The sequence below is a fragment of the Cyanistes caeruleus genome, chromosome 4 (assembly GCF_971803275.1).
Source record: "Cyanistes caeruleus chromosome 4, bCyaCae1.hap1.1, whole genome shotgun sequence".
Lineage (NCBI taxonomy): Eukaryota > Metazoa > Chordata > Aves > Passeriformes > Paridae > Cyanistes > Cyanistes caeruleus.
In genome coordinates this window covers 10276228-10300903 of record NC_141704.1, presented here as the reverse complement: position 1 = coordinate 10300903, position 24676 = coordinate 10276228, and the positions used below count along the sequence as shown (strand labels likewise).

Genomic DNA, 24676 nt, shown 5'->3' with positions numbered 1-24676 from the left:
TGATGATGAAATCATATTTTCTGATGTTGAAAAACAAAATTAGCATGCAGCCACCTCATTTATCCGGTGACCTTTTAAAAATTAAACTTATTGCACAAGGCAGGAGAAGAGTCACTCTCATAAAATTCATCATAGAAGAGTGGCTGTCCAGATGCATTGAATAAAACTGTGTATGCTGTGTATTAAAATGCTATTTAGTGATAATGTGTGCTATCCAGACACTTTCCTTCCTCTAATTATATAAAGTCACATGTATACTATATGTATAATTCTACACATTATACTATGTAGAATAAATGCTCATTTTTGCTTAGGGTATAATGACTTAGAATTCTTTCACTTCTGCAAGTTGAGGATATATGCTTCAAGGTGTTGAGTCTCAAGAAGTCATTGCTTTGGGATCTGGTGGTATTTATGGTGTGCTCCCAGTGAACAGGTCTGGTCCCAAACTGGAAAGCAGACACTGCTGTCCATACTGTAAGAGCCAAGTCCACTAAGTCCAAGCCTGAGGCTCAGCTTTGTAACACATCATAAGGGAACAGAACCCAACTATCTTTCGCCTTTTAATGTTGTTCCAAGATATCCTCTTGCACACTGGATTGATTTGGTCAGGACAGGACTGAGCAGTGCACAGCCCAGTTCCTCACCAGCCATCTCCAGTTTGGCTGCTCCTAAACAAATTGCTGACCCTGGGAGAACAGAGCAAAAGGCGGCAATGTGGATATTAGGCTTATGGGTGAAAGGACATTTTGGTTTTGTCTCTTAAAGTTTTATTATCTACATGGCTAAAGCCAGTACAAAAATGTTTAAAGAGTAGTTTTTAAAAAGTAGACTGGTACTTTGTAGTCCTTTTACTGGTTTCTGGGAACATTTGTTGGGGATTAATCTGTTTTTACCATTACTCCTCCTGGCTTCAGGTTTTGGCTTTCTTCTCTTTTTCCTTAGGGAATCAACTAGATTTACTCTCAAAGTGTAGGTTTAGCCTCAGTTTCTCACTATACCAGGTCCTAAGCTGAAAAGGTAAGTCCTGTGCATGGTTCCTCAGTCTTTAGTTATTGATTGTATGATCTGAAGGGAAAGATTTCAAAAGCATCTTCAGTCCTTTATATGGATTTGTCGCCTGGCCTAAGTGCTCCATAGAGTTTAACATAGTCTATAAATAACAGAGAACTGACAATAAATATGAAAAATATACTAACAATATTATACACTAAGAAAATAGGTGTCCAGTATCTCCTGCTTCCTAATGTGGTTTCCAAAATTGCTCATTCCTTGGGAGTCAATTAGAAAACAGTGATGAACTTTCAGACTCTGGGTTGAAATAATGCAGATGTTTTGTTTCTGCCAGTAGCTAAGAGATCAAAAGGATATAAACAGCTAAAAAAAAACAAAAAAAAAACCCCAAAAAAACAATAAAAACCCCACAGGAAAGAAAGAGATACAGACACACAGGCTGGCATTAGGAGAGACCTCTTTGGAGAAAGCCCAAGATAAGGATTTTCTGGGATCTGGAGAATGGCATCTCTTGGAGAAATGCAAGAATATACTTAAGAGATTTTGTTGTCTAAGGTTAGTTTTCCCATAAATTTTTATGCTTTATGGGAACTGTCTGTGCACGATTCCCTTTGTCTCTGCTCCTGAACTCTTACCTGTGCTCATGGGGGATCATTGAATTCCAGGCCTGACACTGGATACCACTTTTGGTAACAGATATTGTTCCTTTATAGTCTGCTCCTTTTCCAATGATACAATTTCTGACATAATCTATTGAAATAGAAGAAAATTAGGGATTTGGTTAATGTATGAAAAATTAAAATTCATCATCTGGTTTTATATAAAAATAATATATTTATTAGCCTTTACATTCTTAATTTTTCAAGGTGCTGTTTACTTTTTGACATGCAAGCCCATCCTTTTTTTTTTTTCCAAATATTGATCACTATCTGACCCCCCAAAAAAAAATCCTGGAAATGTTTCCAATATATCTGAAAAAAACTCTATGTCTGAGGACTTGAGTATCCTACTCATTAATGAGGTAAATAAGAGCAATGTTAAGTAATAAATAGTAACTCATACAACTGAGCTGCTCAATAGTAAATTGAAGTACAAAACTGAGACTAGTATGTATGTAGTATGTAGTATGAAACTAGTATGTAGGCGAAAATGTAGATTGGAAAACTGACCAGCAGCAAGTATGTAGACAAATTTGCATGACAGCAAACTCAGGATATGTGTAGATCAAACTGTAGGATACAGCTTTCAAAACGCATAAAAGCATCCATGTCCAGGATGTTCCTACAACCAAAAAATCACTGACTGACCTCAGGGGTTTTTTTTTCCCCTCCCTGGCTGGAAAAACAAAATCAGTAAATAAATCAGTTACCCTTCTTTTCATACAGATCAAACGCATGGTCTTGCTTCTTTCTCACACCATTTGTCAAGCTGTTGAAGGATAACCAATGGCACCGTTTTGTAACTCTGTCATAAGCAAAGGCCCTGCAAAGAAAATCTGGATGAGAAAAAAATCTCTGTGTGGTTTATAATAATGACACATGGTCTGCCAAGGAGCATGCAATGACATCAGATTTATTTTTACTGGGAAAGTCAGAGAAACAGTCCAAATTACTATTTAAACCCACAACTGTGCTGACAAGAGCAAAGAAACAAAGAAATTAAATTGATGTGGTCATTACATTAAATACCAGTTTGGTTGTTCACACTAATCTAAGAGTTTCCTTGTCATTAAAGATCTTTATTTTAAAACTTAGATAAATGTGACTGGGACAACATTTGTGTCCTCAGTTATTCTGCTCTCTGGGAGAAAAAAAAAGAAACATGAAGACTAAAACATCATCTTTGCTATGCTCACAATATGCCTCTGAAATAGTTAAGTATCTCACACTGATGGATTGAGAAAAATTCAAACACAAGGAATCTGTTTCTTGCCTAGAACAACAGAGAAAACAGAGTTGTTTAAAAACAAGAATATTTTTATTTGTAATAATAAAATAAACTGTGATAGTGTACCTAAAGTTTTTCCTTGCTTACTTTTGTTTTTTTCTCTCTTATTTTTAACTACTTTCTAGGAGTGAGTAAAATGTGTGCTGAATGGACTAGATATGGAGGTGGGCAAGAAAGACAAACAAATCCACAGAGCAAAAATACTTTCTTTCAATACTTGATATGGAAAAAGCAGACCTTTTTCTCCTATAACAGTTTTGAAAGGATAGTCTTTAACTATAGGTAAAATATTTTAAAGGATTTTAAAATCACAACTGACCACCTTGGAGGGGGCAACAGTTACTCCAATAAGGAAATTTTAAAAAAGAAATAAAAAACACCACAGGTGTTTTTTCCTTAATTTTTCACTTGAAGCAAATAATGACTGACATTATTTCCTCCAGCCTACCACAAAATCTACATTTTTGTTACTCATCCCATACCTTCTGAGATATTTATTCTCATCTGAGAAGGCATTTTAACACTACTTGATAATACCCAAGAGTCACACAGATTTCTTACACTTCATCCATACTTTGGCTCTGCCATACTCTTCAGTACTGCATCCTTCAACAAGAAGTTCCTTGATCTTCATTTAATTCACCATACAAGCTTTCTATGTGAGATCTTGCTGGCTTCAGTTAAAAATGCTACAAGATCCTATCCAATCTCCCCAGTCTTCTCTCTTTCAAACATCTTCTTCATTATCGTTTCCATCACCAAACAGATTTTTCATCCAACTGCTCTCTCTACTCTGTTGACTCCAAATGTTTCCAACCTGCTAACCTTCATCCCTCTGCCCTTGTGCAGCCTTCTGTTCTCTTCTGGCTGATTCTCAAATTTGAGCATATCCAAATGCCTCTAACTCCATCTTCACAAAAATATCCTTGACCTTTCCTGCCTTTCCAATTACATTCTCGATTCTGCTCCTCCCTCCTAAAGTGGGAATGCAGAATGCACTGTTTACAAACTATTCTTTCAGTTTTTGCCTTTCAGTTGCCTTATGGTTTCTTTCCAGTTTGGCTTCAAACACTTCTTCATATAAAAGTTTGTAACAATCTTTTCTTGGACTCAAATTTGGAGGGGTTTTATACCTCCAAAGTCAACATATTTGAGCAAATTCTTGGACTTTCTTCTACTGATACTGCCGATCACAACAAATTTTTTTTTTTTGCTTCTCTTTTTACTGAGATAGTCTTAGATAGTGTAAATTTTCTTATCAGGTACTGAAATTCTGTTGTCTGTACTGAAATCCCTTCCTGTGTAAATACAGACACTCTGTACAGATAACAAAGACAGTGACAGCTTTGCAGCTAAGGAAGGGATAGGTGCAAAAGTCGCCTGTATAGCAAATAAAATAGTAACTATATTGGCTTTTTTATCCATAGGAATTTTAGTGGAAAAAGCTGCAAGGATGTCTGTGGGAAAACAGAGGGAGCAATGGACTGCAAAGGGTGGTGAAACAAAGGAATAGAACAGTTCAGCAGCAGTAGCTTGATAAAACTGATAGGGAAGGCAGGTAAAGAGGTACAGAGATTTATCAAGTCAAAAACACAGTGTAAGTGAATCTGAGAAGTTCTTTGATGGAAGATTTTAGGAATAATGTTATGCAAAAGAAACAAGTCTAGATAAGGGTCTTGTAACTGTGTTGGAAATGAACAAGATCTGTGCAAGCATGACAGCCAGGGAATAGAGAAAATATCTGTTATGAAAAGTGGCATATAATAGCTTAAACATAAAAATGTTAGCGTTAAAACCAGCAAGGATTAATGATTGACCAATAAAATACTCAAAATTTACTTACAAGTGATGCAGAAACTTACAATGAAGAAATAAAAAGTTGTCTTAATTTCCCCCCCACTCCAGAAAATAAGGAGTACCTGAACCTTTACAAGTCTGTAGGGCCTGAAATCTGCTACTTTCACCACTTTCTGGCAAAAAAGAAACCTAATACTGTTCCTGATTGCATACCTCACAGAGCACAGACACAGATGTTGTTGCTCCCAGTGCTATTGTCACAATTATGTTACAAAGCAATTCCATTTTTAAAAGCTTGCATACAGAAAATAAAACATCAGTGCGGTGGCCCAAGAGATGGACTGCTGCATGGCTATGGAGTATAAGAATAAAGCCATGAAAATGTCAATAAACATAGGAAATTTCAAGTATCATATTTCAAGCATTTAAAATGTCACTTTGTGTTACTTCTTAATTTAGAATGCTCCCACAGCAGGCAGGAAGCTAATTGGTTTTCATTTAAGTTGGCAACAAATTTCACCTTGTAGTTACCATGTGCTGGTATGAAGTTAAAGACTGGGATCCTAGGAATAAAAGGGAATCATTAGGAAACACTGGATCCTTTAAAAGGGAACACATGTAAAATGAGTGTTTACAGTAGCATCAAAGAAGAGTTCATACTACAATAGGACCCATATGAGGCCAAAAGTGAAACCACAAGAGTGCTCTGAGGTTCCAGAAAAGAAAATCCCATGCGCTCTGTGCATAGTGGTAGCACAGGCAAGACCTCATCACCTACACCTCTACTGCTAAAGCAGATTTTTAGCACTGTCCATGCTAAAAAGCTGCCAGGGAAAACAGAAATTCAGAGAGTAAGTCATCAGGATCTGTAATTCTTCTCCACACTCAATGCAAAATAATTACATGACAGATTGCCATTCTGTTATCTGTGAGCAGGGCTTTTCCAAGCTCTACTCTCAAAAGTCCCTCATGTCTCCTCTATGTTGTTGCATTGATTCATTAAAGTAGAAATTGCCCCTTATATCCATCAGACACTGTCTGAAAAAAAAAAATCTGCAAAATAATTTAAAAAATTCTGAGAGATTCTAAATTAATTTTATTATAAAAGAGAATAGACACATATATTAACTTGCTTTTTATTTTCAGGACACAAAATATAGCATCCAGAGCAACTACAAGTGGCTTGAGAAAGTTTTCCTAAACTGATGCTAGAATGCAGAATTGTTGTTTGCTTGGTGTTATTCAGAATTTGTTTTATACTGTGATACTTAATTTTGCAATACTCCTTGTTGCTGCTCATCAGAACTCAGGGCTGTCTTGCTGTATTGAATACAACCTGATCCTTTTGGCAATGACATCAATGGAAGTTCTGCCAATGGGGAAAATATTAGTGCCTGGAAATATTTTCTGTCTGAAAAAAGTTAACTCTGCTCATTATTTACACATACAAATAGTCAAAGTACAGAATGATACAAATGAGATCTTGCAACAATGGAATTAAAGGCTTATGGAAGAATTTAATCACAGTTGAGACCCTTCTCTGCCAAAGAAGAAGTTTCATTATCATATTTTGCCTAGCTTCCATTTGTACCAATGGTCAAAACTGTTTACATTTCAAGTTCAGGGTCACATTTAGCCCAGCACTCACCAGTGCAGAAGTGATCCACTGTCTCCAAGATCTGCATTCATGGCCTTTCATTCATTGCTCATGGTCTAGACTAAGAGAGGCCAGGGGGACTGTATAAGCCTAATACTTCAGAAAAATGATAGTGATTTGTTCCAAAAAATAGTAGAGAATGTGTACAAGGCAGACAAGTGATCAGCTGCATGATGTGTTTCTAAGAGACAGCAGATGCTGAAGGATCCACAGCCCAGGTTTGATCCCAGTGTATCAGATTTGCAGCACTTGCCAGTGAACTTCAGCAGAGCGTGTATCTGTGCTCCATGTGTGAGGTTCTCGTTGATTTAAGCAGGACTAATGTGCAAACAATGAAGACAGAATATGGTCTGAAGTGGTGCTGAAATCCTGCAGCTGTGATGTGTGACAATAACCATTTTATAAAAGACATAAAAATCTCAGAAATCTTCACCTAATGCTACATTGCAGCCCAAGTCATCTGCATCTCAATATTTTTTTCAGCTATGTTACGAAAAGGATTACATATTGGACAAGCTAAGACAGGCAACTCAGATAAAGCCTCTAAAAGCCTCAGAAAAGACTGACACACACTGGACAGGTAGAGCCAGATCACTGAAATCAAAAATCACAATCCTTGGGTTGTTCTTGGTACAAGCTACCACTGATGATAACTGCAGAGACCTTTGAACAAAAGAGATCTCTTAGGGGTAAAAACAGACAAAAGAGATACATAACTTACTTGCAAGTGAAGGAGAGGCCCTTGTTCCTGCTGCATCTCTTTGCACATTGCTCTGTGGTATTTAACAGCTTCGTTTTTACTTCCAGTGTTTTGTTTACTTTAATGAGCATCAGCTCTCCTGTTTTTTTGAAGTCATGAAGAGGATTTCTCTTTTTTCCTTTACCCTCTAATAAAAGAATTAAAGAAAAAAAAAACAAAACAACAAAATAAAACATTGTTAAGAAGAATGCTGAGAGTAAAGATGGCACTGGATATGGATATGGATAACTTTTCCAAGGAATTTTAGCATCTTCAGTACCTAAAGCATAAAGAATCTCACAAAAATAGGGTATAAGCATATACTGCAGAAGAATTGATTATATTAGATGGTGATCTCCATTTTTAAAACCAAAATAGTAGGAAATATATAAAACATAGTTTCAAATAAAGACATGCTGTAAGAGGGTAAAAGGAAAATTTCTCACCCTTTGTAAATTTTTTTAGAACCTCCAGAATATGCCCAATAGTTACCTGAGAGCTTGTAAATATTCAAAAAACTCAAGTGAAAGAGTATCACTTGCTGAATGAAAAAAAACTGTTCTTAAAACAATACATTTATCACAAAATGCGAAAAGAAGTGGATTCTGGAAGTGACACAAAATAATCATTTGTCCACTCGCTGCTCCAGTGAAGTCTCTGTGTGAGTGTTGTGTCCAGTTTAAGTGTGACTGAACTAGAGTTGTTAGCTCACAGAAAAGATTACAAGGTCAAACAGAGGCCATAGCATGGAAACAGTCTGCAGTGTTGCAAAAATTCCTGCAAAAACGAACACAATGATATCGTTTCCATGTCTCTATTGAAAGGCCCTGTGGAAGAGGTATAAAATGGAGGGAGGAAGACTGGTTAGAGATGTCTGGCAAAAGTGCAAGAGGAAAGGTCTTTGATATATGAAAGAAAAGTCCAGAGTTTTGCCAGTGTTTGTTTATATTTTTGCATTGCATTTCATGAAAACCAGTCTGCCAGTGAAGGCTACTCCATTGTCTGTGAAGGCAGATGAGCACATCTGGAGAGTCCCTGTTCTGTCAGATGAATAACACAGGGAGAATAAATTGCCCTGTGGATCTATTTCTCCAGTTTCACTCAGTGATCCCAGATGATCTTTTTGGCTTAGATGGCTTATCCATGTAAGGTAGGTGAATAAATTCCTCCTTAGTTTACAAAGTAGATAACAGTATTTTCCGTAACTTATTTCCATGTAACTGTATTCACATCTGTCCTTTCATTTTTCTCTACAAACTGCAACAATAATAGAACACAAATTCTCCAGTTCATATTATTAAATTTTGCCAGAGTTTTTCCAAAAAAAAACCTCAGTCTAGTGCTTTGAATAGATCCTCATGCATGTGCAGTGTACTTAGGCCAGTGCAGTTTTTTTTGGTGCACTCTGCAGAAGCTCAGAATAAAAATTTAAATTAATGTAAATTGCAGTAGCTGAGGCTCTGGAATAGTTAATGACAGCTCCACATACAGAAAGAAACCCAAAGAGGGCTTAGGGGTGTTCCCTTTGCAGAACTTCCATCCTGATCACTGATCCATTTTCACTGGATTCAGCTAAATCACACCTCTCAGTGGCCAGTTATCCCTAAGACACCCAGAAATATAACAAAGACATTTACATTAGATCTCATCAAGCTTCATCTTTAAAAAAAAGAAAAACAAAACAGCAGAATATCTCTGCTATAACATCCCTTCAATATAATAATCTTCACCCCATCCTCCTTTCTTTCTTTTTGAACTGATCAAAGTAAACTGTGCTACTCTCCAGCATTTAAAAACTCACAATTTCAATCCCAATCACAAAACATTAAGAAAAAAAAAAAAGAGTTTATTTGCTTTTAAATATAGTTGGTATTATGAAGAAGATTTTGACTGAAAAATCAAATGCTAATAATTTTGGTGTTGTGTTAGGAACTTCTATCAGCTCTCTTAAGCATTTTAAGCCTTCAATTTGTACAGTGCACATGCACCCTAAATGAATCACTGCACAGAGAAATGTTATTATAACTTTTTCATCTTAAGGGTCCTCACCCTGCTACTGGAAAAGGTGGTGTCTACATTGAAGCTGCTTTATTTTTTGTTGTACCTGTGATAGAGCCAAAGTGCTCCAAAAAGGACTGGATTTGCCCTTTAAGACAACCAAAGGAAAACAAATCTGCTATAAAGATTTTGCGGTTTATTTCTCAATCTATTATCTTCCAAGACATACTTGTTCATTTTGAGTTGTCTCAGCCAAGATTTTTATGTCAAATGGTGGTAGGAATCTGTGAGAAATATCAAAGTATTTTCTTTCAGTTCCCGATACTAACATTTCCCATCTACTGATAAGTGTCATTATCTTAATTCCTAACGATAACAGCTTCTTAAACTCACCAGCCAGCATGCAAGAATATGATTTAAAAAATCAAGAAATTCTGTTCTGCCTGAAAAATATGGTACAGAGTTCTGCTTTTTCTTTTTGTCCTTCTTTTCCTAGCATTTGTCCAAAGAGGATTATGGGTTTGATCTTGCATTTAGTAATTCATAACAGCCTGATTTAGTTTAGCTTTCAAACAACAACATTCTACGTCTTGCTTATAATCCAAGAGGCAAAGGGCCAAGTGCATCTGTGGTGTGACTGTTAGAAACATCAGAATAATGCAAAGCACTACTTTAAGAATTCTCACAACAAAATATATAAAAATAATATTCTTTTTGTGTCAAATTAGGTGCCTTTATTAATAAAATGTTAACTCAAATAATGCCTTAGGTATTCAGAATGCTATAACAATGCAACTAATTTGTGATTGCTATTCATTTAAATTTTTTAAACTTTGATTAATCAGGATTTCTGCTCATTTTGTGGGCCATGTCCTCTGATGTTTTATGTAGTTTCATATCACATTACCAAGGAAGTCTGACATTCCACTTAAATTTGAAAATATCAGCAGCTGATTCAAACACAAAGGAATCCAGTCAAATATGAACCAACATTTTTCTCTTCAACAGAAACAATCACTAACTAAAAATATTTCTTCAGTCAACTTAAAAAAAAACTCAAAAAGGTGGGGTGATTCCCTTTTCTGTTTCTTAACATGAAGTTGAACCAAAAAGAAAAGAGCTCAGTCAGTGCCCAAGGAAATTGGAAATTGAAACTGACACATCAGCTCTAGTAGGATGCAGCATTGGACAAGAGCTCCATAATTTCATTTGGGATTTCCACAGTCTCCCTGCTGGTGTTCCCCATTTTCATAAGAGACTTTAAATATTTCCTTAATTAAAAAGGTACCTCACAGGGAAATACATTTACCTTGGAGCTACAAGAGCTCACCTTTCATTTCCCTTACTAAATCTTCAAATGAGATTTCTGTACAGTCTTCTGACAGGAATCACTGACTGAGACTGCTCAAACTATAGGGCACCTGGAGGAAAAAATTTTCAACAATACCTTTTCTTGGAGCAGTTCCAGTCCATGTCAAGTAATTTCAATAATCAGAGATGATCAGAATTGACATTCTGCAGCATTTTTGTAAGAAAACTCACCAACAAATTGCAGTGCCTGTATTCTAGAACCTGCTTAACTTTAGTTTTAGTTATATTTATACATAAAGAACCAGCAACACAGAGAACTGTGAGAAATGGAACCCACAGTATGAATATCATAGAAAGACACTTTCTTGATTAACAAGAGAAACAGGTTTGAATCAGCAAAGGTGTTTGTATTTTGATCTCTCTCTCCAGTTATTCTGTAATCACTGGGCTGATAGAAAAATGACATCAAAATAGTTAATTTTTTTTGCTTCTGGCCTCATGTCCCACACCAGAAAAGGGCTTTGGGCTCCCAAGCTACCACATCCCTCAATTCTCAAACTACCTGATTATGTTCTGTATCTCAAATTAAAACTTACACCTTGCAGAATTAGTCTGATACTGAGCTATATGAGAGTCGAGAAATGCAGCGTAAATCTAGTTGCAGGTAATTTAAAGTTCAAACACCTGAGCAAGTCACATTTTACACCCTCAGCTCTTAGTCTGATCACAAAAACATTTGGTTTTGCATTATCTATTTAGTAGTAAAAAAACCTAATATAGAAAATACAATACCATTGTTGTGGTAATCCAAATAACATACAGGGTGTGATAGGGCCCAAAGACCACCTTTATTCATTATAATGAGATCAAAACATTACTTGTGTTATCTACAGCAAAATTTTACTAAGAGATTACCTGAATTCACCTGCTTAATTGGTAATCCCTTTCTCCTTCCTCCACCCCTCCATCTTTTTCTAATAAAGATGTACATTTTAGGCTGCAAAGTTATGGTATTACAGAGCACAACTGGAGCACAACTGGAGCACTACAGCTGCCTCCCCTAGAAAAATCTTAATGTCCATGGACTTGTTACAGACTACAAATCTTTTATTAAATACCAGTTATGGTGCACTCATCATGTCAGCTTCCAGGGTTTCCAAATTCCACTCTATTCTATGCAAATGTTAGTACCTTCTTAAAGAAGCACACCTTGAAGTCTCCTGATAATGAAAGAAAGCTTATTCCTTTTGTTTCTTTTTAATTTTGCATCCCACTTTATTATACAGAACAAAACCATCAAAGCTTAACACCAAGTTTTTCAAATGGGAAGATAAATACATTTAAATTAAATATTTATTTTTAAATTGAAGTTCTTAATGAATACTTGGTGCTTTGCGATTAAGTTTTATTTCCCTCTTCTGCTTGTTTAGTCTTGAAGAACTTGAGCATTTTACTATTTATTTGCTTTGTTGAGCTAAACTTCCAACTGTGTGAGGACTTTTTATGACTTCCAGTTTTTAAAAAAATATGAACACTCACTTAAAAGTATCACTGTTCTTTGTTTGTCAGATGTAAGAGATAAACTAAATCTATAGGGAAAATAAATCAGGAAAATGAAGATACCTGAATTCCTTAGACTAGAAGATGTTGTCAGAGAACTGCAGGAATCAACTGCAGTCCTTCCAAATGGAGAATGAAACACAAAATAACATGGCATGTGGAGAAATATTTAAAAGAGGGAAATTGTCCACATGCTGTGCAGGAAGCACAGAGAAACTGATGATTCAAAATATATTCCAGTGAAGAAAAATGGTCATATAAAGTGACACAATATTTCAGAAATATAAAACAGGCATAAGCGCTTTCTTTAGTATCAACTGGCATGTTAGATCTCTGTTTAATATTTTGCACCATGTTTGTAATGAAATAAAGTCACTTGACCTTAAGCAGTTCATAGATGGACTAATTAGAGATTGACTTATTTGTGTTATAACTGATAATCAGGTCAGATGCTAAAATGAGATGAGCTATTAATTTAATTTTGCAAACAATCATCACTGCAAGCTAAAGTAAACTGGATTTTCCCAATGAGCTAGGAAAAAAACAATGATGAGGGGAATATCATGTGATTTAAAATTTGGATGCAGAGGGTGGGAAATCAGAAATCTACCATCCTATGAAAGGCCTTTAATAAAAAAATAAAAAAATCCCCAACATTAAACACACCTGAAGTAAACATAGGAAAGCACAGTTCAACACAATAAATATGTCAAACATTTTATTAGGGGACACCATACTTGACAAAAAATGCATGGTAGCTTATAAGAATATGAATAAGTTATATATAACTTATATTCATAAGTTTCTGAATGGGAAAAATGTGCAAAGCAAAAATCTGCAAAGGAATGTATGATTACAACGTCAGATATATCAAAGCAGAATGCTTATCTAAGCATAAACATTGACAATTTAATACAAAAAAGCATGTTTATATGCATAAAATAGCATTGGCAAAACTTGTGTAAAAAGAAAAAATCAGTGAGTGGGGTTTGAAAAAAAAGCAAGAGTTCTCATCATATATGGGTTGACACCAGTATGCAAATAGAGTGAGGTGTTTAACTTGTCTATAAAATATGATAGAAGGGATCGTTTTGATTATATTCAATAAAGTATTTCCAAGACAATGCTTTTTAAAGGATATAAAATATTGAGGGTAAAGGTATTCTGGTGTGTGCCTCAGTATTATACATAAATATACTGGCTTCATCAAGAAAAAAAGAAAAACCAAACAAACCCAATCTTCACCAGATGGTAAAAGTAGATGTTACTAAATGCTTTTGGATGCAACATGCTTAATTTAACAGTGTGGTCACTTTAAAAAAAAAAAGATGTTAAAGATGAATGCTGATACTAAGGTGATTAATAGGGTCATCACAGAATTGTTTTCTGTGTGAACAACTAGAAAGCACTTTTTCAATACATACATTCAAGGTAATTTTGTCTCTTAAGTCATAACAGAGTCACTTTACACAAAGAATTAATGCTCAACACTTTTAATTTACTTTCATTTACTTTGACTTTTCCTTCTGCCTGTTTCAGTATCAGAAATATCCAGATTCCTGGCTAGAATGCAAAAAGTGAACACCTTTTCCAAATGACTTCTCATTTGGGGGGAGAAGGAAAAAAAAAATGAAGAAAGGCAGGCCAACATAATGAGAAACTGGAACAATTTGAGCTGTGCCCAAGAAAACAACTTTGTAGACTGGATAGGCTTAAAAATGCCAGATTAAGTTTAATGCGGTTATTTATGTAAGACAATAATTTGGCGTAAAAGAAGTTTACCAACCATACCCATAAAATCTGCAGTCAGCTGTGTAGATGGAAAGTCACCAAAATAAAACCAGCTGTCCAGGAGGCATCTCTAGCTTGTCAAAACTAAACAGTTTCTCAGAAGTACCTGGAAGATGATGTGAATATTTTAACTTCTGAAATTTATCTTCTTGGCACAAGAGCCTCATGGGAAAAAACACAATTTTTAGAAAGCAGTTTGAAATATATATAACTATCCATACAATATCTATATATAATAGATAATGATTTCAGTATTTCTACTTTGGCTCTCAGTCTAGTTGTTGAGGAGATTCAGGAAATTCAAAAAGATATTTCTTTCTGGCTTTACATTACCACTCACATCACACAGCCCCACCCCCTTATTAACAACTGCAAAGACTGCCATGTAACTGGGAACCCAACTCTATGCTAAGTCCTGCCTTTGGAACCCACTCCCATAGTCAGCATGAAAGCTCTAGGAGCTAAGGACAGTGCTAACAACTGATATTTATATTCTAAAATTGGATGGAAGCTGCAAATGGACAGCTCTTTTCCTTCCAAGAAAAGGTTATCTGCTCAGCAGGATGCTGGGACCCACTGGCAGAAACAAATGTGCTGCAGTTTGTACTCTGACGTACTGTATCTAACCTCTGGCTAAATTACTGAGAGGATTTTCCCTTGTAAGATTTGTCTTCTTATGCATTGTGCATATTGTGCACAAGCATTAAATCCTCACCATTTTCCATTGCATTCCACAATCTTTACAAGCACTTGGTGGCTCTTTCAAGACACCCAGCATCTTGTGCCCTTCCTTTGTGATGGTGTCCCAGCCAACTGGAATTCTGGGCATGCAGCAAGGGGTATGGAGAAAAGCACAAATAGGCAGGGCAGGGATTGGGCAAGACAAAGCATAACAGATGTCTGAGGGCAGCAAAACAGCCCCTGTGAGGAGTGATGAGAGCCTTGCTGCATGTTGTATACATAAAAACAGTGCTGCTGGCCAAGGCAGCGAGTCATAGGAAAAGCTGGAGCTGAGGGGGACAGAGGCAGCAGCCAGTCCCCAGCTGGGCCAGCAGCACCGAGGACTGCCAGGCACGGCTGGGCTCATCAGACAGCACATGGGTGGAGGCCCACAAGGCACTGAAAACTACAGCTAGACTTTGCCAGCACATTTGATTAATCTGGAGCGTGTTCCCAGCTCTGCTTCGCCACAGTGCTGCTTTGCATGTAGGTACTAACCACATTCAGGAACAGCTCTACAGCCCTCTGAGGGCACTGCCACAAAAACCTACAGGAAAAGATAGGGTAGCAGTGAGGATGTCCTCACCTCTTCTTGACAGCTTTTTTTAGCTGCCATGTTTTCCCCACAGCAAAGTTTTGCTTCCATTATGGCAGCTGTCCTACTACCCTTGCTTCCCAAGTAAGCATGGAGATCAATCCTTTCTCACCTCCATAGTCATTCCATTCTCTCCTCTGCTTTCCAGTCTCTGCCATTCCACCCCACCTCAACACTGATGGGGAGAAAGTGAAATTCCAACACCCAACCAGTACAAGTAACTGTAAAACATTCAGGGCAATGCTTTTCACTCCACATCATGCTTTTAACTCAAAAAGAGGCCCAGTTATCCTGGTTTCAAACCTCCTTGGAAAAGTTTGAAATGCTTAAGTGGCAAACTAATGTTCAGCATAAAGATCTAAAGGGAGATATTGTGCTCTCTCAGGGAGACTGCATATTTCCCTTCCAACCCTGGCCTCAGTTGAAGTATTACAATAATGACAGATGAGCTCCTCCAATAAGAGGCTTTCCTTTCCTTGACTTCAGTGGTCAATTTTCCAGTTTTACGCAACATTTTAATCTCATGTCTTTCAACTCTATCTTCTCCTGCTATGTTGCTTATGAAAATGGCATTAATAGGAACAGAAAATCTGTTAAGCAGGGTAAGTGCTGTATTACATGTGAGAGCAAAACAAGCAGCCCCTGGCACTGAGCACCAAAAGGATTCCATTAAACAGAAGGAATACACTCTTCCAACTGGCACAGTATCATTTCACTTTGTTGACAGTATATAGCATAATGATTATCTACAGCTGGGATGGGAAAGTATAAATCACATTAATTTTTAAAAATATACTGAGCTATGCAGACCACAGGAATACACAACTTTCAAAAATCGATTATGGCTATGGAATTGGATTTTATTTTTCTTTAAGTGATAATTATATATATAGGAACTAAGAGCAACTCCCACATCTTCATTAGCAACTTCTTCAGATCATCCAAACTACAGAATGTGCTTTAAATAAATTTAAATAAACACACTTGGCTGGCAGTCTTCTCACAGAAAAATGTATCTTTAATTTAAATAAATCTTTAACATTCACTCTTTTGCAACATGCCAATCTACTTGTTGCTTTGATTAAAGAGTCATTTTTAGTTTCACTAGATGAACATTATTAAAGAGATACTTCCCAAGAATACTGAATCATAAGTATTTTTTAACAAGAATGAAAATTCCTTAATAAAGTTATTAGCTACAGATTAAATTCTTTGTGCAAGTGACAGAGACTTAGAGGATATTGATAATGACTAGGCAAGCAGTCTATAGGAACCATGCACATTTATCTTTCATCAATCATAGTCTTATCTTTTATATATTAAAGAGAAACTCAGAAAGTGATAGCGTAGACAGCTTGCTGACATTTTAATTTCGTGTGTTTTCTTCACCCTCCTTTTTCTTTGCCCCTTAATATAACCCAACTGTATTAGTCAGCAACTTCTGTTACACAGGACATTGTCTTTGCACAGAAGTTAGGACATGGGATTACAAACCCAGAATATTCATTCACAGAAGAAGCTATGTTCATCATTATGTACATTTGAAATTCGATTTAACAGAACAGCACTAGAAGTATGGATGTGCATTAACAAAAGATGTTTTAATTCATGTTTTAATTCTGTTTTCACTATTTATCTTGTTTTTCATATCTGAAAACAATAATATGTATGCAAATCTTAATCTTTTTTAAAAACATCCCAGTAAAAAGGATCCATTGTCCCAAAGACAACACGTATGTTTACAAAGCAATCATTTTCAGAAATGATCCATAAATTTGCAAATTGTAATTTGTACTTCAGAAAGAAGTAGCACAACTTTCTCTTGCCTGCAGTGTAAATATACAGACACTTGTGTTGAAGATCATGTGTTTTTAAAAACAAGGTAAGCAAAATGGCAGCTTGTGATAAGTCATCTTTCTTGCCAATAAGGAAAAAAACAAGATTAATTAATATTAGGGAAGGTGGAAGAGGAAAATTAAGAAAGTCAGGGTTGTCAAGAAACTGTCACCATGAGAACTGGTCTGAAAACAAGTCCTACTCTGAAAAACCCTGAAGTTTTGGAAATATAATTTTTCTCCTCATCAAGGTGAACTATTCACTCCTAACTGGAGGTCCCCTTGGTTAAGGCACAACCCTATTCATCAGCCCAGTAGTGATACAGGCAGTACAGAAGGTGTCTCTCAGTGTCCCTCTCAAAATATCAAATAGGTCCAACATTTATTGAAGCTGGTAAACTACAGACCAACACTAAGAGCCTACAGTCAGGGACAGCAAGGACTTTCTCTCACTCAAGTAAAGCACCTGACTTACCAGGACAGCAAAACATGACCTTTCTTATGAGCTTGGCTATAGACTAGCTGTGTACCTTTGGTCCATGCAATGAAGTGTGTGTGTGTGTGTGTGTGAGTGTGAGTGTGTTTGCAGTGTTTATTTTGCTTTTTTATTTCTACCTAGCCCATCAGTTGATGAGTTTCTGTCACAGGTGAAGGTTTCTCAATAGCAGCTTACCACAAGCTATTGGCAAAGTCCCCTGCTGCATATTTCTCTGTCATTTGATTTGAGGGAAACAAACCAAAGAAATTTTTTCTTTAACAGGAATTATTTTTGTGAAAAGTTTCAATGTATCAGCATTTTCCAGTAAAAGAAACCCAAACTATTTTCTCAGAAAATTCCTAACCAGGTCTAGTCATCACTTTTCAGAGAAGCTGCATGTCCAAAAAATGGAAATTCCAATGTTCATGGAAAAGGATTTCCGAAGAGTATAATATCACAGTGTCTGTATCTCTGTGTCACCTGCTAAAGAATGCCTGTGAAAACAATATCCCCAGTGAGCAGACTGAGCTCAGAAGCTGTAATGAGATTGATCAGCATCCTACAGAACCACATTCTTGCTTGCAGGGGGAAAACAACAGGTTTTACTGCACGTGATGCTGCCAGTTTGTTTTTGACTTGCCCACTCAGATCACAAAATATTCCACTTTGAAATCCCATTTCAGAATATTTATTTTTTTTTTTTTTTAACTGGAAAGCATCTAGTTATATCTTGGAAGCCATCAGCGTTCCTTGCCCAATGCCCTCAGATATTGCCCCAGAACTCAGCTGCCACAGTTCCCTGCCCTTGCTTTGCCCGCTCCTGGCAGATTCTTTCCCTGAATTGTATCTGTCCTTTGTTTCTGTCTGTGCAAAGGTCTGACCCTAACAATGTTGCCGGAAGGAAGGAAAGGTTTGTAGAAACCTTTACAAACTTTTTTCCTTAAACGTCTTCCCAGAGGGCCAATAGAAAGCACAGAGTTGGCTCTTCAGATAACCGGTCCAGGGGGGACACTTCAGGAAAGAAATTCAGCTAAAGAGCATCCAGCACTTGATTACTTATTGTTTGTTCCTTGCCCCCCCTCCATCTCCCGGATTTCAGCAGGAACATCTAATGAAATTACAAGTATTTCAGTCTGGAAATAGCATGTTCATGCTGTTGAACTTCAGCAAGGGCATTCCCGTACAGCAACGCACTATCCCGTGCTTTGGGTATTCCTCGTCAACTTCTGTTATTTAACGTTTATTCTACCACTGGAAATTAAGGATACACGGTCTCGTCCTGATAACGGCCGGGAGCACCTCTGGGCAAAGATGAGCTTTCCTTCCCCTCTCTCCCGGTTTCCAGGTCTGCCCGTGCTGAGCGAGCCCCGCGCACGGTGCGTGCGGAGGGGAGCGGCGGCCGCTCCGCAGCCGCGGCCGGGACCCGCCTCCCGCAGCGCTGCGCGCCCGGCTCCGCGCCGCTGCCTCCGCGCCCGGCCGCGCAGGGTGAGGCTGTCTGTGCCAGCCCACCTGCGGGCTCCCACCTGCGGGCTCAGGGCTCAGGGCTCCCACCTGCGGGCTCCGGGCTCCGGGCTGCGGGCTGCGGGCTCAGGGCTCCGACCTGCGGGCTCCGACCTGCGGGCTCCGACCTGCGGGCTCAGGGCTCCGACCTGCGGGCTCCGACCTGCGGGCTCAGGGCTCCGACCTGCGGGCTCCGACCTGCGGGCTGCCCCGGCTCGCCGCCCCTGCAGCCTCCGTGCCGCGGCGGAGCGGGGGAGAGGGGACGTGCTGCGGCTGCGAGGCGGACGGGGGTCGCTAGCGAAGTGATAGAAGGACTGACCTGCCGCGGGGATGGCGGTGGGCAGCAGCAGCAGCTGGTGGAGCAGCAAGGCTGGCAGGAGCTGGGTGGCCCGCATGGTGCTGGCGGCCCCCGCGGCGGCCGGCGGGGAGGAGAAGGGGTGATGGCTCCTCGGAGGGACCCCGTGCACCGCCGGTCACTCGAGGAGGCAGAGTGAGCCGAGCTTTTTATTGCGATGATCTAAGTTTGTTGTGTGATTAACTAGAAAGATCTGGGTCCCAACTCCCTCTTACGGTAAGAAACTGTTTAACAACATCCCCTCTCTGCCTCTTCTTCTCCTCCCCTCCTCGGGAGCTGCCTCCCTTCCCTCCCACCCCTCAACCAGCCCAGGGAGAGGGCTTCCATCGCCTCATCCCTCCCTCCCTCCCTCCTTCCCCACCCCGCCTCTCTCTCTCCATCCCTAAGAGGCTCGAGAGGAGCAGCCGGGCCGGGCCGGGTCCTTCAGCTCTTGGCCCGGGGCTGGTGGCTCCTGCTGCATGGTTCCCTCACACACCCCAATTCCATCTCACCTGCAGCCAGAACAGACCTCTCCTTCCCTGCAGACGTGTCCCTTCACAACGTCCCACGTTCTGCACCTGCCCCTTGGCCCCATCCCCAGGCAGCACCTCCATCCACAGCCATTTCACTGGGACTCTCCCACCCCATGGAGAATTTCACTGTAAGGAAACACCTTTCCTCTGACCTGCCCACGGCTGCCACCAGCCTGGCCTTTCCATCACCCTCTTTGGCCATCTGACAAATGCCACTTCCCCAAAATTGTGGCAGCTCTGGGGAATTTAAAGGTCAAGTATCAGCTGCTGGCGTGGCTCCATGGAGACAAGCTTCAGTCCAAAGCGATGCCTGACCTTCCTTCTGTCGCAGGCAAAGTCATTGTAATTCTTCTCTTGCACTTCATTTTAACCTCATGGAAGCAATGACATTGGGTTTTGTTTAAAGTCATGAGACCGGCCTTCATGACACGCAAGTGTTCGAAAATAAACACTTGAGGAAAAGTTTTGCTGTAATTTAAACTGTTCCTTTCTCCCATGCATCCACCTACCATCTAGGGCAGGAGTGTGTGACAGCAGCGGAAACTGTTTCCCTCCATTTTCCACAAATAAACCAGAGACCTACATGTGGCCCCGTGCCATGAGCCAGAAAAATGTGTCTCCTTCCCAGCCTGGACCCCTTAGCCCGTATCAGTGATTAGCACCTTTGAGTGAAACAGCTGTTCCTAAAAGAATAAGTTGTTTCCTGATCCACAGATAACTTTTAATCAAGTATTTCCAATATATGTGAGTGGGATTTTTATCCAGTTTGTGCCCAGTAGCAAAAGTTAGAATTTCCATTTGGGAGTTACTGTCTTACAAAATGAAAGTAAGGTGACAAAAGCAAGTTGAGAGACAGTCTGTTAAGAAAATATTTTGAACATTTGGTATTACAGGAAAAACACAATTGTGTGAAAAAAATACTTTCTGTTGCAGAATGAGCATTATTTCTGGGGGTTTTAGTTGATTTTATTTTTTTCCTGTTTTTTCTCCCAAGAGTAAAAGTTAATTTCCAGGAATTTCTTGGAGATGTACAACCTGAGAAACAGAGAACATGTATTCCACAGGCCAACAACCTTGTGTAGAATCCTTGTCCACTGCAACTCATAAACCATGGATTTCTCAGGTTTTGTTTTCTTTTTTTCTCCCTGCCAAAGATAGACATAACTATAAACAAAAAGCAACAAAAATAACCATATCACTATTCTGAGCCCAAAATAGCCACATTCTGTTAACCAGATGTATTTGACTTGTTGTCCATGCATGTGCTGAGTGACCTTTTTTGCAGAGGACAGAATCATGGACCATTAAAGTAGAATTTTTTACCACTGACTTCCCTGAGAGGAACATTGGGCCTGCATTCAGATTCCTTCTAAATTTTAGGAAGATTGCTGTTGTATCTCTTGAGGACTAAGGTGCTCCTTAATGGAGGAAATATTCTACTATATGGATTCCTATTATTAATTCTATTAATTATAATGTGGATTATTAATGATGCGTCTCAGTTCTGTAGGAGAGCTCAAGTTCTGGTCATAAGCTTCTTCAGCTGCATATATTGTGCTGGGCAGGTGTAATTCCATAATCCTGCTTCTCCATTTGTCCAATTTTGGGCTCTCCTTGAGGATACCTCTGCCATAAATATCTCCCTTGAGAGGAAGTCAGAGCACATGGACTGGAGGGCCAGAGGCAGAAGGTACATGAGAATGAGAAAGATCCTACAGATTCTATATTCAGATGTTCTATTTGTCAGCAGTCAGGACAAAGATTTGCATCTGGATCTATGAGAGGAAAATGCTTTTTGATGGCACATCATATAATGCAAAATGCAGCATGTTTCTTTTTCTGGTTCTTCTTGCCTCATATATTTTGCAATGGAAGCATGATGTTGTATCAATTCAATCAAATTTTACCTTGAAATGAATTTTCAATATGAAGGAAAGCTGCAAAAATTGCATTTTCATGCTTAAATTTTCAGAAAGTATTCCATATTCAGTTTCAGTCTGCACATAGAGTAACTAAAAATTGAAATACAATATTCAAAAGTAGTAGGTTTAATGCAATAATATTATGTTTTCTGACCTTTTTGGGGCATGTTTTTGGATCTATTAATCTCTTTCTCTATTTCTGTTTTTGGGGCTTATCTGAGACTGGGGATTTTTGGGTTGTTGGGTTTTTCTAATTTTTTGGCAGCTCTGCAAAACCTGGCTTTCAAATCAGTGTAGCTCTGTATTAGGAAAGTAGCATAACATTTCTGCAGATTGCTGGAGTTATCTGAAAATAAAAGAGTCACTGCACACTTTACCAAAGATATATTTGCTCTGGATTGCCTACACGAGTGAAAAATTTTGAAAAACTTTATTTTGGTTGGAAAAGTAAGCAGACATGACGAAACACATAGAAACTGTTATTTTTATATTCTTTTTTCTGACCATAAACACAATTGAATCTGTTTTTCAGATGTAACCTGCTATTCAGAAATGCTAGGTATTCACAGTTTGGGCAGGAATTCTTACATGTATACAAAATAATAAATCACAGATTCAAAGAAAACTTTTCTAAATATACCAACATCTCTCATATGAAGCAACACTTCTGCTCAAAATTATCTTTTTTACTTCTTGATTTATCTGGTATAGGTATCAGTGTGGTAAAGTCCTACTGGGGAGTAAGCCAAATAAGTAAGTGCTTGCAGTAATTATTGTTAAACACAGAGCTGATGAATGAAAAAGTCTCAGGCTGCTGGAGTAGCTTAAACAAAGAAATTGTGTTTCACATTTCAAGAAATATTAAACTTTACTGTCTTTCTTTTATAACCTGTTTTTGAGATTAGGGACAGAAAAGGCTGTGGTATGGACCACAAGATTTGACACTGCTGGGAAAGGCAGAGTTTAAGCAGAGTAACAGCACCAAGCTGTAGGAACACGCGGTACTTTCCAAGATAATACCCATGCCCTCTTCCTGCAGGAAAAGAAAGGGAAATAAGGCGTGAAGACTGGAAGGAGGAGCAGGAAGAAATGGATAACAAGATCCACACACAAGAATTAATGTCCAGTTGAAAGCAAAGGCTCAGAAACTTCACGGTCTACTATTCTAGATTCAGTCCAAAGGACTTTGCATGTCATCATACTAAATGTTGCAGATCTGACCTGCTGGTCCCAGAGGGCAGATTCACCACACCAGTCAAGCGTGGAGAGCCCTGTGTGGTGGAGAGGGAACGTGTGGCACCTCACATGAGGCTTTGTGTTGATTCCCCACCAGGGAAACCCCAGAATGAAGATGAGCTTCAGAGTGGCTTGGTTGGGCTTGATTGCACCCATTATAATTCATATGTGTTCATAATATTCAAACACAGATAATTTACAATTCTTCCTGCACCCAGTCCCAGGTGTTCAGGCCCAGCTGCTAAATCCAAGCCAGGTAATCCAGCATTCATCCCTGCAGTCAGTTAACAGCATAAATCCTTTATGGTTTTCCTGCCTGGGACATATGGTAATTACTTTTCTCATATTTCCTATATGATAAGTAAGAAGAGTTAAGATGGATAACAGAACAATTTTTAAGTTCTGGTGTGAATGTCGTTTAAGTAATTTATGGAATGGTACCCAAGGGCAGCAGATGATAATGCAGCCCATCAGAAATTACTAATTCTAATATTTGGGAGAGAAAGAGAGAAAGAGAGAAAGAAAGAGAGAAAGAAAGAGAGAAAGAGAGAGAGAGAGAAAGAGAGAAAGAAAGAGAGAGAGAAAGAGAGAAAGAGAGAAAGAGAGAAAGAGAGAAAGAAAGAGAGAAATAGAGAGAGAAAGAGAGAAAGAGAGAAAGAGAGAAAGAGAGAGAGAAAGAGAGAAAGAGAGAAAGAAAGAGAGAAAGAGAGAAAGAGAGAAAGAGAGAAAGAGAGAAAGAAAGAGAGAAAGAGAGAAAGAGAGAAAGAGAGAAAGAAAGAAAGAAAGAAAGAAAGAAAGAAAGAAAGAAAGAAAGAAAGAAAGAAAGAAAGAAAGAAAGAAAGAAAGAAAGAAAGAAAGAAAGAAAGAATACATCACATAGTAGGAATATCTATTAAAATTTAATTTGATCAAAATTTAGATATTTCCACACTTTTTTTTTTTATCTATATGGAGATGTGCATGCAAAATTATTATTTTCATTAGAATTTCCAGTAATATCCATTTGAAGTTTTGTGGGACTTGCTGCACTATGGTTATGTGCATTTTGAAACACCAAAAAATCCACACTCAACTCAAAAGATTTTGTTCCTTGTATATAATCAGACTTTAGGTATACTGATGAAGAATGCTAAACTTTTAATTTATATTTGTTTTTTATCTCTGCTGTTAGTGTCTACAGCCCCAAGAAAGTCTGCAAATATAAGAATCACAGCAGTACTGGTAAATAGATTCTAAAGTACTTTGTATTACTCAAGGCCTAATTTCAACTGCAAACCCTTTACAATAGTTTTTTTTTTATTTTTTTTTTGGTACAAGGATATAAGAAAAAATGAACCTCTCTGTGACCTTGGTCTACTAAAATTAAGTTGTGGTACTGGCCTTTGGAAAAAAAAACAGAAGCTGAGTATGTTTGATATGAAGCAACAGCCCTAGAAACCCTTTATTTACATGCCATAGTTAAAGTTATTTCTCTGAAGTTGTGTTTTAGTTCGGAAATTCATCATTGCTTTGCATGTTTAAGTAAAGTACAAAACTTGACCATGGTCAAGGAAATCTACATTTGTATTTGTACTTTTTTCTTTATTGTTGAAAAGCTTGAAAATATCCACCTAAAATATTTAATCACTAAGAAAAACTCCAAGTCATGTTGTCTTTCATGTTGTCTTTAGAATTATCTGTCTTTTAAATCATTTTAATAATTTTAGTGC

At 38.3% G+C, this 24676-nt stretch overlaps 1 protein-coding gene across 2 annotated transcripts in view; it reads right to left on the bottom strand.

Annotated features, from left to right (window-relative positions):
- Nucleotides 1-19595, bottom strand: part of HGF (hepatocyte growth factor) — a 57642-nt gene extending 38047 nt beyond the window's left edge. The window contains exons 1-4 of one of the 2 annotated variants that reach the window (XM_086886621.1): nt 19262-19595; nt 7137-7302; nt 2384-2496; nt 1650-1764 (exon numbers count right to left, since the gene is read on the bottom strand). In XM_086886621.1, coding sequence (XP_086742747.1) covers nt 1650-1764; nt 2384-2496; nt 7137-7302; nt 19262-19337 — 470 coding nt within the window. In that variant the 5' untranslated portion in view covers nt 19338-19595. The remainder of the gene's footprint in view (nt 1-1649; nt 1765-2383; nt 2497-7136; nt 7303-19261) is intronic. The other variant, XM_086886622.1, reaches the window with a different exon arrangement.
- Between the last annotated feature and the right edge of the window lie 5081 nt (nt 19596-24676).